Raw genomic sequence first — 16634 nt, 5'->3', positions numbered from 1 at the left:
GTCGCAACGCTCCACTTCTGCTCAACTTCCTATCCGATCTCGTCCTGTCCGCCTGTTTGTAGCCATACTAGCCTTCATAAACATGGGTTATGCCTAGTCCTAGACTAAGCAATGCCTCTTAATGCAGATCTCCATTGACAGAAACTTCGTAGTCTAAGACTAGGCTTCATCTCTGACTGTGTAACCCGCATATAACAGCTGACTTTTCACACTACCTACACTCACTGTGTGGTTTCCCATTTTTCCTCATGGACCTGTAGCAGGAAGCCCTTACGCTGACCTCTCCTGTCACTTTGTCCCTGTTCGAAATGTTTGGAATAAAAAGAATGATCAATCATAATGTTAGCTAGCTACTGTAAAAGGCGTGTCATAAACTACGTTACAGCTTTCAGTAAACGTCCTTGTCTGGTCTGATAGGCAACTTGGCTATACTTAAGTTACCTTTGTAGTTGAAAAGGTAACTGGAGACAAAGTTTGAATCCTTTTTCCAACTTGGAGGTCGGTGCTTTGCTACTTGTCTTGGCCAGACGATGTACATCCGTCACTGTTATCTTTGGCAGCTCTTGCAAGCGCCTTGAGTAAAACAGTGCCATGGTTGGTAAGGTAGGGAGGGGGGCGTTGGCTAATTGCTAGCCACCTTACTAGTTAGCTAGCTAAGTTAGCTATTAACGCGCTAAGAGGCAAAACAAGATACAGAACACAATAATCGAATTGAACGGATATGCAGAATTTTCAACAAGAATGATTAAAAAACACTATAGAAATATGATTATATTAATACACTGAGATAATGATGAAACGAGCGACTTCGAGGCTAGTATGGCTACAAATAGGCTGACAGGACGCGATCGGGTAGGAAGTTGAGCGGAAGTGGACGTTTGCGCAAAAGATCTGAATACTAAAACGGTGTGGATCATTCACACAAAGAGAAGTGACTATATATGTTATGCCAGACTGTATATACAGAGGTCTCTGAGTCAGGGACCGGCAGTTGCTCCATGGACCATCTCGGCTTGTTACTTTGTAGTTAAGTCTGTACTGAACTCACAAGCTCCGGTATCTGAGATATTATTGAACCAATATTTGTTCGACACAACGCGTCCATGCACGATGATGTATACAGGTAAGATGGGCTAGCGTTAACTAGCTAACGTTACATTTTCAGATATTACACGTTTTCTCATTTTTGACAGAAGTGGCTTCATTTCAAGCTAGTGTACTGTTAGTTAGCTGGCTCCCTAGCTGACGTTATTATTTGTTTCCCAGAGCCGTGTGCTGTTCTAGTTCGAGCCTAATGTTAGCTAGCTAACATTGAACATGGTTGGTTAACTCCCATCGCTATGGCATTGTTGGCAATTGTTCATTGTTGTTTAACTACCTAACGTTCGCTGGCTTGCTCGTTAGCTAACGTGATGTGTGTGAACTTACAATTTGTTTACCTAGCTAGCAAGCTATATGTCTTAAGCTAAGTGTACTGTTAGCTAGCGTTATCTGTTTCCCAGAGCCGTGTGCTATTCTAGTTAGAGCCTAATGTTAGCTCGCTAACATTGAAAATGGTTAGTTAGCTCCCAGCACTGTGGCATTGTTGCCACTGTTTATTGTTTAACTAGCTAACTTTGGCTGGCTGGCTCGTTAACTAACGTGACATGTACAGCACATGTTGAATATGGCCGGTGTCAGTAAAACGTCTGCAAAAAAAGTGTAATGAAATGGTTGCCAGCAGAGCTGGTGAGGGTGTGAATTATGCTGAATGCTGTAGACAAAGAGCTCTTCACTAGATAGCAAAATATTCAAAGGTGATTTTCTCAAAAATGAGTTTACAAGTTGAGCAACTTTCAAGGCAGATTTACTTTCCCATTGTTCCTCAAATGCAGTGTATGGTATACCATTTTGTAGCTCGGAGTCTCTATTTTTATATAATGTAAAAAAAAAATATTTTTTTTTAAAATCACATTTTGCTACATAAGACCAAAACTTGTGACTCACCACCTGGATATCAAAACGGTCTAAACTGTTTTTCTTTGTCATTATGGGGTATTGTGTTATGATTGATGAGGAAACATATTTTTATTTAATAAAAAAAAAATCACAAGCTGTAACCTAACAAAATGTGGAGAAAGTCAAGGGGTCTGAATACTTTCTGAATGTAATGTAGGCCTACCATCTACTGCCGTCGTGCTCTTGAAGGCACTTAACGTAGAACTGTCAACCCGCCATGCCATCTGGTAAGCTCCTGGGTGTGCAGGCTTTGCTTTTGATCCAGCCCTGAAAAGCTCAAGTCTTCTTTATGGTCCTGTTGATCAGCTGATGTTTAGGCTACAATATGGTTAGACCAGGGCTTGAGAATATGAATATGTTCTTTGAGTTAAGATAGGAGACAGAGCCAATCATGTAGGAACCAATCCAATGAATCATGTTTATGTATGTTTTTATGTAGCCGTATGTAAGGAACGCCCTGTTAGAGCTCACTTCAGACCGGTACTTTATGCATCTAAGTTTGACTGACCTTGTCGTAGAAATATTCGGCCAATAATATTTCTCAGATGCCAGAACTTGTGAATTCAAATAGACTTTATTACAAAGTAACAACCCGAGCAGTTCCATGGAACAACTAATCTTTTCAGTCTCAACACTCTCCTTTTATACAGTTTTACCCTTACATAACATACATAATCGTTTACATAAAGTGGAGTGACTTATACCCTTTAGCCTTGGCCACCCTTATCTTTTTTGCCTTGCACTTATTTTAGCTTAGTTTCCATTCTCTTATTGGAGTAGATTATATTGGTGGCGTGCACTCCTAATGCAGGTGCATGTCTAATTGTGCCTGTCCAATGGCCATCACAAGACCAGGCATTACCCAGAATGGCTAGGCCTGTGTTGATCCAGCTTTGCACAATCATATGGATTCTGCTTACACATGTCTAATGGTTAACCCAATATTGATTCTGCTTACTACTTCTAAGAAGACAGTATAGATACTGGAAAATACCCACAACCTCTGTCTTGGATATTCATACTGAGAGATTATTTCAAACAATCATAATTTAATATCAATTAATTATTGCTATCATGAAGCCGTCAACACCACACTCTTGAGTGTGTTGCCGAGAGCTTAACCTTTACAGACAACGCAGTTCTTATATAGCTGACACTAAAAATGCTTAGACGTGACTGGTTCCACCCCTCCAATGCTGATCAGGGGCACCACAAGCCATTCTGTGGTCATCTGCACCTGGTGCTGTTTCCCAGATGCAAGAATGATTAGACACAATAAGGGTTATCTCAGTTACAACCACCACATCTTGTCTCTGGAATGTGGTCTTTAGATTTTATCACCAGGTCAACTCTCAGTTCAAGCCCCAGCGGGCCAACTCAACCCACAGACACAGATGAGAGAGTACTCATCAAACCTTATTTGACAAATAAACAATATTATAACATTATCTTGTAATTTTGCTCTTTACTACACCTCTCCAGATTGTTGACAATAAAGAGTGATTCATTTAAAATTGACAGAGTTTGATTTATTTTATTTAACCAGGTAGGCCAGTTGAAGTTCTCATTTACTACTGCGATCTGGCCAAGATAAAGCAAGGCAGTGTGACACCAACAACAGAGTTACACATGGAATAAACCAATGTACAGTCAATAACACAATAGGAAAAAAAGTGTTCCTGTGTTGAATTTCCACGACAGGAGATCTATGTACAGCAAGTTTGGCCAATTAGGCTATTCTTCTAATATTTTTTTTTTTACGTTGTCGCAATTACATGGCTACTGTTTAATAGAGGAATCCCAGCTTTCCAACGGTGTAGATTTATTTAGACTCTACAGTGCCGGTGGAAAAGCAACAACGACATTAATGCTTAGCTAACTTGCGAGAACTGCTCCAAGGTTTGGATTGGCTATCTAGTTAGCCTGTCATTATTTTATACCTGCTGAAATGCTGCACTCTCTCCTCAGGCAACCGCCCACTGGCACCCACGCAGCACACACCGACACGCACAGAAGGGTCGTTCCGATAATGGCTGATATGTAGCTTTTTAAGTGATTGATTTAAAAGCGTGCCTTCATGAATTACATTAACAAAAATAATATATGACTTTTCATGACTTACAACCCCTAATTTTACGGTTTGGAACAGCGCATCATGGGTGTTGGCTGATGGCTTTTCATTATGTGCAATCTGGAACCGCCTACTATCACTCACAGATTCAGACTAGTGGCAAATAAACCTGAAAAGTGGAATTAGGAAATTAATGTCCACTCTCCATTGCTATTCAATGCAGATCCCATCTTCATTCCGCTTTGATAAACCTGTTTTGTCTGTGTGAATCTAGGCCAGCCAAAGGCTACTTTTGTTCATTTTTATAGAGGAACAAATATGCAATCCCCCCAAAAAGTTGCCGTGTCGGTATGGCGCTCTGGCTGAAGTTAAGCACTGCTCAGCATTGCAAATTACTCAGGATAAGTTAATACCTGCTTAAATTATATGTTTAATTTGCAAAGTATTTCAAGAAACTGGAAAACATATCGAGCAAGTATTTTTATATTCCACAAGTATTAGCCATTTTGTACAGATAATTATCAGACTCAAGTAACAAATGCTGGTAAACACTCAAATACAAATAGATTCAGGTAAAAAAAAAATCCACAAGTAGGGCACTAGGTCTTTACTAGCCCTGTGTTAGCGGACATGTATCAATGTTTTTCAGCATTAATGACAGATTTCTTGTTATCTAGAAGCAAACCAAAATGAAGCATGCTGACGCCTCAACTCCACCATAGTTCTTTGAACAAAACTTATGGGGAAATGAAGCACAAAGGCTTCATAAATGAAAAAGGCCATGTTGACTGACATGATCTCTTATTAAAAAAAATGTACAAGATCTCCTAAGCCTGTGTTAACCTTCAGACCTTATTTTTGGCGTTTGTCCCAATGCCCTGTTCATTTTCCTAGTGATTGGACGATGGATTCCGGAGTGCCGACGCAGTTTTCAAAGCATTACTGATCCGGCACAATGTACCGATGCTCGTTTCAAAGTAACATTGTCACGTGATCAATGACATCCGGAGCTTTGTTTTGATCGCGTGGTTTTTCAAACTGGCAAGATCCCACTGATTTCGCTGTGGTTTGGTGCTTTCTTCGATTCAAAGTGGCTTTCAAACATCGATCCTCTAATGGACACTGTACAATGTAGCTAGGATTTCTCTTCATGTTTATTTTTATGTATTTCACATTTTATTTAACCAGGTAGGCTAGTTGAGAACAAGTTCTCAACTGGGGGGGGGGGGGCTGTTGGCCGAGGTTGGAGTAGCCAGGAGGAAGGCGTGGCCAGCCGTTGAGAAATGCTTGTTGAAGTTTTCGATAATCATGGATTTATCAGTGGTGACCGTGTTACCTAGCCTCAGTGCAGTGGGCAGTTGGGAGGAGGTGCTCTTGTTCTCCATGGACTTTACAGTGTCCCAGAACTTTTTGGAGTTAGAGCTACAGGATGCAAATATTTGCCTGAGGAAGCTGACCTTTGATTTCCTGACTGACTGCGTGTATTGGTTCCTGACTTCCCTGAACAGTTGCATATCGCGGGGACTATTTGATGCTATTGCAGTCCGCCACAGGATGTTTTTGTGCTGGTCGAGGGCAGTCAGGTCTGGAGTGAACCAAGGGCTATAGCTGTTCTTAGTTCTGAATTTTTTTTGGGATGGAGCATGCTTATGTAAGATGGTGAGGAAGTTACTTTTTAAAGAATGATCAGGCATCCTCAACTGACGGGATGAGGTCAATATCCTTCCAGGATACCCGGGCCAGGTCGATTAGAAAGGCCTGCTCTCAGAAGTGTTTTAGGGAGCGTTTGACAGTGATGAGGGGTGGTCGTTTGACTGCGGACCCATAGCGGATACAGGCAATGAGGCAGTGATCGCTGAGATCCTGATTGAAGACAGCGGAGGTGTATTTGAAGGGCCAGTTGGTCAGGATAACGTCTATGAGGGTGCCCTTGTTTACAGATTTAGGGTTTTACCTGGTGGATTCCTTGATAAATTGTGTGAAATTGAGGACATCTAGTTTAGATTGTAGGACTGCCGGGGTGTTAAGCATATCCCAGTTTAGGTCACCTAACAGAACAAACTCTGAAGCTAGATGGGGGGGGCCATCAATTCACAAATGGTGTCCAGGGCACAGATGGGAGCTGAGGGGGGTTTGGTCGGTAGCAGGCGGCAACAGTGAGAGACTTATTTCTGGAGAGATTAATTTTTTTAATTAGAAGTTCAAACTTTGGGTATGGACCTGGAAAGTATGACATTACTTTGCAGGCTATATCTGCAGTAGACTGCAACTCCTCCCCCTTTGGCAGTTCTATCTTGACGGAAAATGTTATAGTTTGGTATGGAAATCTCAGAATTTTTGGTAGCCTTCCTAAGCCAGGATTCAGACAGGGCAAGGACATCAGGGTTGGCGGAGTATGCTAAAGCAGTGAGTAAAACAAACTTAGGGAGGAGGCTTCTGATGTTGACATACATGAAACCAAGGCTTTTTCGATCACAGAAGTCAACAAATGAGGGTGCCTGGGGACATGCGGGGCCTGGGTTTACCTCCACATCACCCGCGGAACAGAGTAGGATGAGGGTGCGGCTAAAGGCTATCAAAACTGGTCACCTAGAGCGTTGGGGACAAAGAATAAAAGGAGCAGATTTCTGGGCGTGGTAGAATATATTCAGGGCATAATGCTCAGACAGGGGTATGGTGGGGTGCGGGTACAGCGGAGGTAAGCCCAGGCACTGGGTGATGATAAGAGAGGTTGTATCTCTGGACATGCTGGTTGTAATGGATGAGGTCACTGCATGTGTGGGAGGTGGGACAAAGGAGGTATCAGAGGTATGAAGAGTGGAACTAGGGGCTCAATTTTAAACTAAAACAATGATAACTAACCTGAGCAACAGTATACAAGGCATATTGACATTTTGAGAGAGACATACAGCCAGGCATAAAGTAATCGCAGGTGTTGATTGGGAGAGCTAGCTAAAACAGCAGGTGAGACAACAGCTAATCAGCTAGCACCACAACAGCAGGTAAAATGGCGTTGACTAGGCAGAGAGGGTCTGATTAACTACACACGGAGCCTGAGTTCGCGGCTGGGATCCGACAGATAAAAACATAAACAAACGGAATGGAGTACCGTGATTAATGGACAGTCCAGCAGGCATCAGCTATGTAGCCAAGTGATCAGTGTCCAGGGGGCAGCAGTAGATGGGACAGGGAAGCCGCCACTACGCTAGCGACACAGCGTTTTAAAGTTAGCAGCCCGGGGGTGGTAGGGGGGGTTGGCAGGGAGATGTGACTGTCTCACGGCTAACTGGTGCTAGCTTCGTGGCAGTGGCGTTAGCCAAGGTCCCGAGTTTACAGCAAGGATCCGGTGGAGTATTGGGCTCTAGCCGTGTATGAGTGTGGTTCGGGTGAAAAGCTGAGTAGGCCGGGAAGTGGGCCTCAGGGATAGGTCCGGTACTGCGTGAAAGCTAGCTGTGAAGATCAGAAATAGTGGTCCAGGGATTACGGCAGGAATCCGGCGTTGTTGTGGAGAGACAGTTCGATACTGGTAGACTGGCGAGTATTATCCTGCACAGCCAGCCAGCCAGCCAGTTTTTTTTTTTTTTTTTTTTTTTTTTTTTTTTGCCTGAAGGTAAAAGCCGCTAGCAGTGGCTAACAATAACTAAATATCTTGTAGCTGGTTAGCTTCTGGAGGTTCTTGAATGTGTTCTAAAATTAAAAATAATAGCGATTCCGTATCACATTTGGTGAGGCAGGTTACCGGAAGGTATAATCTAATAAAAAATCGGAAAGAGATTGAAAATAAATATGGGTCCAGTGAGTGGTTGGGCTGGCGGTGGACACGGCGATTCAGACAGTTAGCAGGCCTGTGCTATCAAGCTAACAGTTAGTAGGCCGGGGCTAAACAAGCTAGCATTTAGCAGACCGGGGCTAAACAAGCTAGCAGTTAGTAGACTGGGGCAGACAAGCAGTTAGCAGGCCGAATTAGCAAGCATGCAGATAGCAAGGGCTAGAAAGTTAGCCTTTGTGGGACGTAGAGATGGGGTTAAGTCTGTTTATGCCTCTTCATGCGGTGACATCAATAGACCGGGCGTGGAATTAGTAGGGTTCCAAATAGCTCTAGGTAGCTAAACAGGCCTAGCTGGTTAGCATAATGGGCCTTCAGCTGGCGTCGCGCCTGAGTCCTCGGGCAGATTATGTCGGTATTTCAGTCGTAAGGGATCTGCGGGGTTCCATGCCCCGTACCGGCTGTAGAAGTGGTCCGGATATTGTAGCCCAGGAGTATGCTTCGGTGGTAGCACAGGAGCTCTGGCCGGGCTAGCTTCAAGCTAAGTGGATGGAAAGGCTAGCCAGGAGTAGTCATCCGGGGTTGCGGTTAGCCAGATGAAAATGTTTAGTTTGCGGTGGGAATCCGGGGATAAAATTAATAGGTCCGTTATGCTCTGGTTAGAGTCGCGTTGTTTGAACTGGCGAGAGCTTTCCGGGCTAAAGGTTAGCTAATGACCGCTAGCAATGACCGCTAGCAATGGTTTGCTGTTAGTTAGCTGGCTAGCTTCAGTTGAGGGGTTCCAGATCCGAAGTAAATATAAATACTTTAGAAAATAAAAAAGCAGATCTACGCTACATTGGGTGAGGCGGGTTACAGGAGAGTATTTAGATGTTGAGGTTTAGTAAAATATTTTAAAATATATGCGAAGAAAAATATGTTAACGATATATACAAGGGACACGACAGGAGAAGACGTCTGACTGCTACGCCATCTTGCATGGCATGTAGCGTCACCTGAATGATAGCTCAGCAGGTGGTCAGGAGCTGTGTTCAAATATCCATAATAACATGCTATATACTACATAATGAGTATGTACCACATACAATCTTCATCAGATGACATTCATAGGACATCATGTTACTGTAATTTCATTATTCCAATATGTTTTCATTAATTGAATTCACTTAATCTATTTTATGAGAATTTGTAAGATTCTTGTTTGCATAAAATAGACTGAGACCAGTCTTATCAATAATAGATAATAGTATTTATTCTCGGAGCGCGCTGCCATGTAACCACGAACAACAGTTTATATACAAAATATGACGTCATTGGTGAATGAATCTCCCCCTCTCGACCGAGACAAGGCAATTTTAAAAGTTAATTCTGACCCACTAGCACACACACAGGACACACAACATAACTGAATTAACTCTTGACCCCTCACCATTATCAATCACCGCTTAGCTGACAGTTCTAGTTAACAAAACCTAGGAATGCACTCACTGCCTTATCTAAAACACCCCAGAGATAAGTTTCGTCGGTTCAACCATAGGGTCATTAACCTATCTGCTTACTTAACCCACAACCCATTCCTTCCCAGGCTAGTTGGAATGGTGTTCATTACGTTTAATTACTCCTTGTCCATGCCACATAATCACTTTTTATGAACTCGTATTGTTAATCAGATATAATAAAAGAGTTTAAGTTTACTTAGTTACAGTTCTATTTAAAATGAGGATATTGTTTAGTCATTTATTCATTAAATTCCTAACAACAATACATGTATGTTTTGTTTTGTTCGGTAAAGTTCATATTTATATCCAAAAATCTGAGTTTACATTGGAGCGTTACGTTCAGTAGTTCCAAAACATCCGGTGATTTTTTTTTTTGCAGAGAGCCACATCAATTACAGAAATGCTCATAATGAATGTTGATGAAAATACAAGAATTATGTACTGAATTATAGATCCACTTCTCCTTAATGCAACCGCTGTGTCAGCATAATCTGAGTACGGCGCTCAGACAACAAAATCAAGCCAAACAGATTTCCGCCATGTTGGACTCGAGATGTCAGAATAACATGATAAATATTCACTTACCTTTGATCTTCATCAGAATGCACTCCCAGGAATCCCAGGTCCACAATAAATGCTTGTTCTGTTCGATAATGTCCATCATTTATGTCAAAATAGCTCCTTTTGTTGGCGCGTTCAGTACACAATCTAAACTCACCAAGCGCGTTCACTAGTTTCAGACAAAAAAGGTAGCCCACGGGGGGCAGGTAGCCCACGCGCGCGCACACTCGCAGGCAAAGATTTTCAGCAGACGGGCAGACACTGGAATATGTTTCTGATGACCGAGTGCATAGGCGCTTCGTTGTGTTTTTTGTGGGACTTAATTAAAAAATATATAATAAAATATATTTGCAGGCTAACAATAAAATATAATTCCTCATGTGAATAGTAACCTAGGCATATGACAAGATTTGGTAACAGAAGTCACTGCAGCCTAAAGTAAATGTATATGAATTTTCCAAAATGGTATAATTAATCCTGTCTACATTAAATAATAGAAAATACTTCACCAGAGAATATTACTTAGCCACAGAGGATCATTAGCTTCTGTAAAAAAAAGATGTGCGGTGGATTGTTTCAAATTACACGTGTGTAGGCCTATATGCCTAGTTGGGAAGCTGGCAATCTGGGCAGTGCTCGTGGCCGAGATGCGGCTATCAGTGAAAAGCAATACAGCTAAAATATGTATACCGATAATGTCTTGAGTATAAGATATTGGCACATCTCTCCAAGAATGTGCTCAGCTCTGAGTTGTCTCCTGCTAAATCTAGCGCATTCATTGTGTTAATTGTTTGCCCTTTGATTTGTAATTATTTATTTTGTCATCAATGTGTTTGGAGCGCTCCATGTGAGCAAGGAGCGTGCGTGTCTCTGGTTTCTCTGTCAACATTAAGGAGACAGATACAAGTAGGCTAACTGGCCTGCTGTTAGGTTCTGAACAAAACGAGTAAACTCAAACGGATGACTAGAAAAAGCTAAAACCATGTTTATTCACACACTGGGTCATACAGCTGCAAAGACAACATACAGTTGAAGTCAGAAGTTTACATACACCTTAGCCAAATGCATTTAAACTCCGTTTCCACAGTTCCTGACATTTAATCCTAGTAAAAATTCCCTGTCTTAGATCTTTTAGGATCACCACTTTATTTTAAGAATGTGAAATGTCAGAATAATAGTAGAGAATGATTTACCCCACTTGTAAAACATATCAGCTAGTGTTGTGGAATATTGACTCAGAAATATTACACCTTTACTGGAACTTGTAAATTCAATTTAGACTTTATTACAAAGTAGCAAAGTCGTGCAATTCCATGGAACAACAGTCTTTCTCAGCACAGGTCTTTCCCTTTATAGCATTACATCCGTACATAACGCATATGTGTACTCCCCATATGCAAATGAAACTACTCCCCTTGTCCTTTCACCACCATTATCTTTCAGTCCCAGTTCTTGCTTGTTCATGCCCACATCTGCTTTGAGTTCAATTATAATGGTGGCAGGACCCTTTATAAAATAATACCTTTTATAGTATACATATGTTTCACGTATTGGTCATTTTGTTACCATCCTGTCTCCATGTTCTCCTGACATTAGTATGTCCATAACTACATTTGTTACATTAGCTAATTAGCTCAGAAACTGCAAAAACACTAGGTGACATAATTTCTACATCTAGCCAATGTAATTATTGGCATGATCTTTTCTCAGAAATAGCACATGCAATTAGAGGCTAGTGTGGGAGATAATTTGATGCCAATCTGTCATAAGACTATGCTGCCAGAGAATATGATGAGGGCTTTGTAGTACCAGATTGCTATACTTTAAATCTAGATTTTATTTTGGGATACAGGCTATGTTGGTTACTGTGTGTGTGTTGCGCTAATCTCCTCTTTATCGTGTTTTTTTGTGTTTTTTTTCTCACTTCAGAAATGGTTTAATTCTGAAATACCACAAGGAGGTAGGCGAAACTGAGGAGACCAGGAGAATGCAGACCTATACCTGGCCCCAAAGTGGACTGGATCGATCCGTCGCTGGACAATCCTCAAGTCCCCAAGTTACCAGTGGTCAGATGAGTGACATTCCAAGCAGCTATTCTCGTCAATATGGGCCAGTCAGACCAGCTGTCCTGTATATAGAAGGTGGTCAATGCCTACCACACAGCGGACAAGTAACCAGTGGAGGTTACTGGAGTGGACCGACCCTGAATCAACAGGCTTCAATGGTTAACATAAACTCATCTCAGCATTCACCCACCAGAGAGCAAGTTCTGATGGGTACTAGTCCCCTTTTGACATCACTCTGGACTAACAATGCAGCGGCTGCTCAATCAACTGGTGTTACATCACAAAGTGGAAACCATCACACCTTGCCCGGAAGGGTTAACAGTGTAGCTCATCCCACTTTCCAGCAGAGACTGGGGTTTTTGGGTGTTAAAAATAGCAATCCACAGAGGCTTGTTAAGGATGGTCAGGGTGCAACCATTCACTGCCCCCCTCATATTAATTCACCACTGAATACAAATGTTATGCATCATCTAAGCCCAGTGAGTGGCAGTCAGCAGCTTGTACTTGGCAGACAAGATGGGGCCTCCAGTGGTACCTCTGCTTCTCTTGAAATGGGTAGGAGCCCCAACCATGTAAATCATGTAGTGAGTGGGCAGGATTCAAAAAGGATAGCAGATCAAGCTCCTCCTCAGGGAAACCCACAAACACCAAACTATTTTCAAAGTGCACAGGAAACAACATATAACCAACTGTTGTATTTATATCAAAATCAGAACAATGACAGCAGGACTGAGATGAACAGGGCTCAACATGGAGCACCTGTCCACAGTGGCTCATCAAACCACAGTCAGATGTATCCCTCTCAACTTCTCACTCGCAGCAACAACCAGGTCAATGTACCAAATGCTGCAGTGGGAATGCCAATGCATAACATTAGCCAGAATCCTCAGTACAATGTACAAAGTACAATGTATAACCCCCCTTTTAATAATTCTCCGAGACATGTCTCCATCTGCCCTAAAAGCCTTCCCATCCCACCACAACAGAACAGACTCCCATCTTATTATGCAAATAATAACAGTCAGTTTGGGCCCATTGGAAATAATGCACACCATGCCTCTCATCCTAGGCTCCATATCCAAGGCACAGGCCCTAACCTACATTACAAGCCAGACTGCACCAATGTTCTGGTATCCAACACTGGACCATCTCCATCTGTGCCAAACTATAGTATACAGTCCTCAGTCCAGCACAACCGTGAAACCGCGCCTCCACCATACCCAGTCCAGCAGATGCGTAAGTCCGCGCCTCCACCATACCCAGGCCAGCACTCCCATGGACCCGTCCTGAACAAGACAGAACATGTGGTTGGGGCAGGAGCACATTTTCTGCAACACTTGCCTAACCAAGGCACAGCCCCTACCCTACATTACAAGCCAAAAAACAATTATGTTCAGTTATCCAACACTGGACCACCTTCATCTGTGACAAACCATGGTATGCTGTCTTCAGGCCAGCGAAACTGTGAGTCTGTGACTCCGTCACACCCCATAAGACAGGGCTATTACATAAGAGTAACAGAGGACGAAAGTGGAAATGGATTTAGAACAGAAAATTGTATTTTCATAGGAGATAAACCTAATGAAAGTGCTCTGGTCCTGCAAGGATCATCTGCAAGTAATGCCCCCTCTGTTCTTACGGCACAGAAGGCCATTGCAGTTGTACAACCACTATCGCAGTGTATGCAGACAAACGCGCATATAAATGTGGCTGATAAAATCTTCTTGACCACCCAAGCTATGTCTTTCTTAACAGGTGTCGGAAATGTGAGTAACCCTGGGGAACAGTCTTGTGTCCAAAGTCCATCACAAGACCAAACAACCCTTGCGCTATCTGCTTCTTTGACAAATGAATCAGAACAAGAAGTCCCCAGGATCAGACTAGAATCAGGGGCTGATAAAACATTGACTCAGGGTTCAGAAACTTCTGATGTTGAAATGGCCAAGACATATTCATGTTTTAAGTCTCAACGGTCATTATCAAACGGGTTACGTGCAGAGAAATTTGATTCTCAACCATTATCTAATGTGGAATGTCAAGCCACTCTGAGAAAAGAGTTAGCTGACACAGAAATGACCACTCATGTGAATGTTAACCAATTGAGTGAGGAAACGAATGAAAAAGTCGATTCCGATGAGGACATTTTTGATTTGTCCTCCATTCCTGTAATCAAATGGACCCTTGGTAAATTGAAGGAGTTGGTAGATACTGTGCAACATCAAAAATGCACTGCCACACCAGTTGAAAGCAAAATACTAAGCCTCTATTGGGATGGAGATGGGCCAAAGCTTATGGATGCTGCAAGATCTGGTATGTTACAAAATATAATGCAAGAGGTTAGATCTGTGTGTGGCGACGATGACGATATGTCATCACAGTCTGTCATATTTTCACAAGCCAGGCACAAAAACTGGGGTCAAGTTGAAGAGAAATGTGCTATTCTTAAACATGACTCTGTTCACCCCGAGTTCCCGGCGCAAGAGTCATCATGGTTGAACACAAATAAGCAGCTTGATGACATAGACAAGGAGTTTGGTTTCCCATGGTCACTAAGATATGACCAAAAGACTCTTCAAAGAGGAGATGAACAACCAAAACTAATTTGTACCGAAAATGAAAAATCTACAGCCTCTGAAAATTACATGCAGACTGAGGTGACTCAGGCGAAGAGACCAACACCCTCTGATTCTGATGCTAAAGAAATTCAAGGGTCAGGTTTGGCACACAGTTCCACCCAGACCCTCTCACTGGTTAAGAGAGAAAAAGCAGGTATAATTTTTAGTGACCCATTTTCCTCCCTGGAGATCAACGTGCTGACACCAGAAGAGGCTTTGCAGTTTTTCAGTGGGCAGCTACTACAAGATGAAGTGAACAAAGACCTGTTGGAATTGCCAATGGTAATGGATGCGGAGCTGATTGAGTTGAAAGATTACTCAGTGGAGGATAAATCATCTGAGAGGGTAGATGTGAAGTTGACTGATTTAAAACTCAAAAACAAAGGGGATGTCCAATCAGAAGATTACTGTTGCCTCTCTCGTTGGATGGCAGTGTTCAGTGGGTCCACCAATTCTTCGTCCTGTAAATGCCAATACAAGACGAAACTGGGTTCAGCAAAGGCCACTGTGAATGCGACGGCATTGGTTGAGGTAACGTTGTCTGTTGAACCCAGCACAACAAAAGCAGAACAAAGGGAATGTGTGCATTTGTGTAAATCAAATGGCACAGCAGAAGAAAAGAGTGAAGAGAATCCTGTAAAAAATGTGAACCCTCAATCTTGGAAATCTACAGGTATTGAAGAATGCCAAACAATTGTCTTGTCTGATAGAAAATCTGAGACTGCTCGCATATACACAAATGGGGTGAAGAGTTTGCCTTTGTCAAAAGCCCCAGCACTGCAACTCCCCATCAACCACATAAACATTGTTGAAATTGAAGAGGTCTTCTCGCATTATGAAGACTTAATCAAAGTAGCCACCTCAATGTCGGAGCTAGTTTGGGATGATGTACAGCCAAAGCAGAAACTACCAGGTCCGTTCCAGAAACATGTGGAATGTGTACAAGAACTTGGTGTCATTTTGGAAGAAGGAAAACCTAGAGGTAGTGAAGTCGTTCCTACAGTTCCCATTCCTACTTCTAATCTGCAACCTGAAGCAACAGACAAAATCGGTTTCCTTACATCACTTTCCTTGGCACAAAGATGTCACAAACCTCTCTCACCTAAAACAAATTGTAGCTACAAGGTTAAACAAAAAGGGGTTGGACTCAAGAGAAGATGTGTTGAAAGTCCTCATTCAAATTTGCCTGTCCCAAGAAAGCAAAGGAAAATGAGGGACGGATTAGGTCCCTCCTTTCACCTTGTTCCTGAGGTCAACTTGACTGATGATGAAGATTTTGAGCCCCCCAATACAACTACTTCTAAGTCTTTGGAAGAAGAGAAACATTCAAAAGGTAGCAATCTCCAGAAGCCAACAGAACATGGAATTGGGAACAACATTTGGAGGGTTGGCACAGTAAGTCTAACCTTGTTTGGTTCCGCGCTCCAACGCAAGGACCATAATGCTTCTCGAGCCAGACCTTTTGCAGACAATGCTCCAGCACCTCCTGTAACCCTCAGTGTGAATGTCAACTCCTGGACAACAGAGTCCTCTGAGACCAGTCCTCCAGTGGAAAGCCCAATCAAACAATGGATCTTAAACGAGTGGAATAATAGTTTTATCCCGACAAAGAGAAAGTCCAGGGGCAAAGTGCCAAGACTACAAAACAGAAGAGGCGTTGCTCCAAAAATAATTTGTGCTGAAATGGCTAAAAAGATTGTTGCCCTCACCAACACAGATAGAGGGGCATTATCCTTTGAAAGGGGAGCCACACCAGAACGAACTGTAAAGGCCAAGCAGACTTTGCGGCGCATTGAAAGAGAAAGAATCTTAAGCGGCCTGAAACTCAGACTGAAGAAATCTAGGATTGAGGCAGTGCCATCCATTATCCCTGATATAGTGGAAAAATGTAAATATGAGCTTGGAAACCCTGCTTCTTTGCCTCATGAGGAGAACAGTCTTATGTTTAGTGTGCTGCCGGAGTCATTCAACTTCAAAGAAATCATGGACCCTCCTACACAGACAGGTTCAATGAATGGTACGTAATACCAACACAGATATGCTTGCTCCTACTCCAGT

At 42.5% G+C, this 16634-nt stretch overlaps 1 protein-coding gene across 3 annotated transcripts in view; it reads left to right on the top strand.

Annotated features, from left to right (window-relative positions):
• Positions 1-16634, top strand: part of LOC118396502 (uncharacterized) — a 35213-nt gene that overhangs the window by 15547 nt on the left and 3032 nt on the right. Inside the window, exons 1-3 of one of the 3 annotated variants that reach the window (XM_035790753.2) lie at positions 494-1123; positions 11825-13425; positions 13717-16593. In XM_035790753.2, the coding sequence (XP_035646646.1) occupies positions 1104-1123; positions 11825-13425; positions 13717-16593 (4498 nt within the window). In that variant the 5' untranslated portion in view covers positions 494-1103. Of the gene's footprint in view, positions 1-493; positions 1124-11824; positions 16594-16634 lie in introns of those variants that run through there. The other 2 variants (XM_035790752.2, XM_052465526.1) reach the window with 2 other exon arrangements.

This window comes from Oncorhynchus keta, chromosome 17 (genome assembly GCF_023373465.1).
Source record: "Oncorhynchus keta strain PuntledgeMale-10-30-2019 chromosome 17, Oket_V2, whole genome shotgun sequence".
Taxonomy (NCBI): domain Eukaryota; kingdom Metazoa; phylum Chordata; class Actinopteri; order Salmoniformes; family Salmonidae; genus Oncorhynchus; species Oncorhynchus keta.
This window is presented reverse-complemented; position numbering and strand designations above follow the sequence as displayed.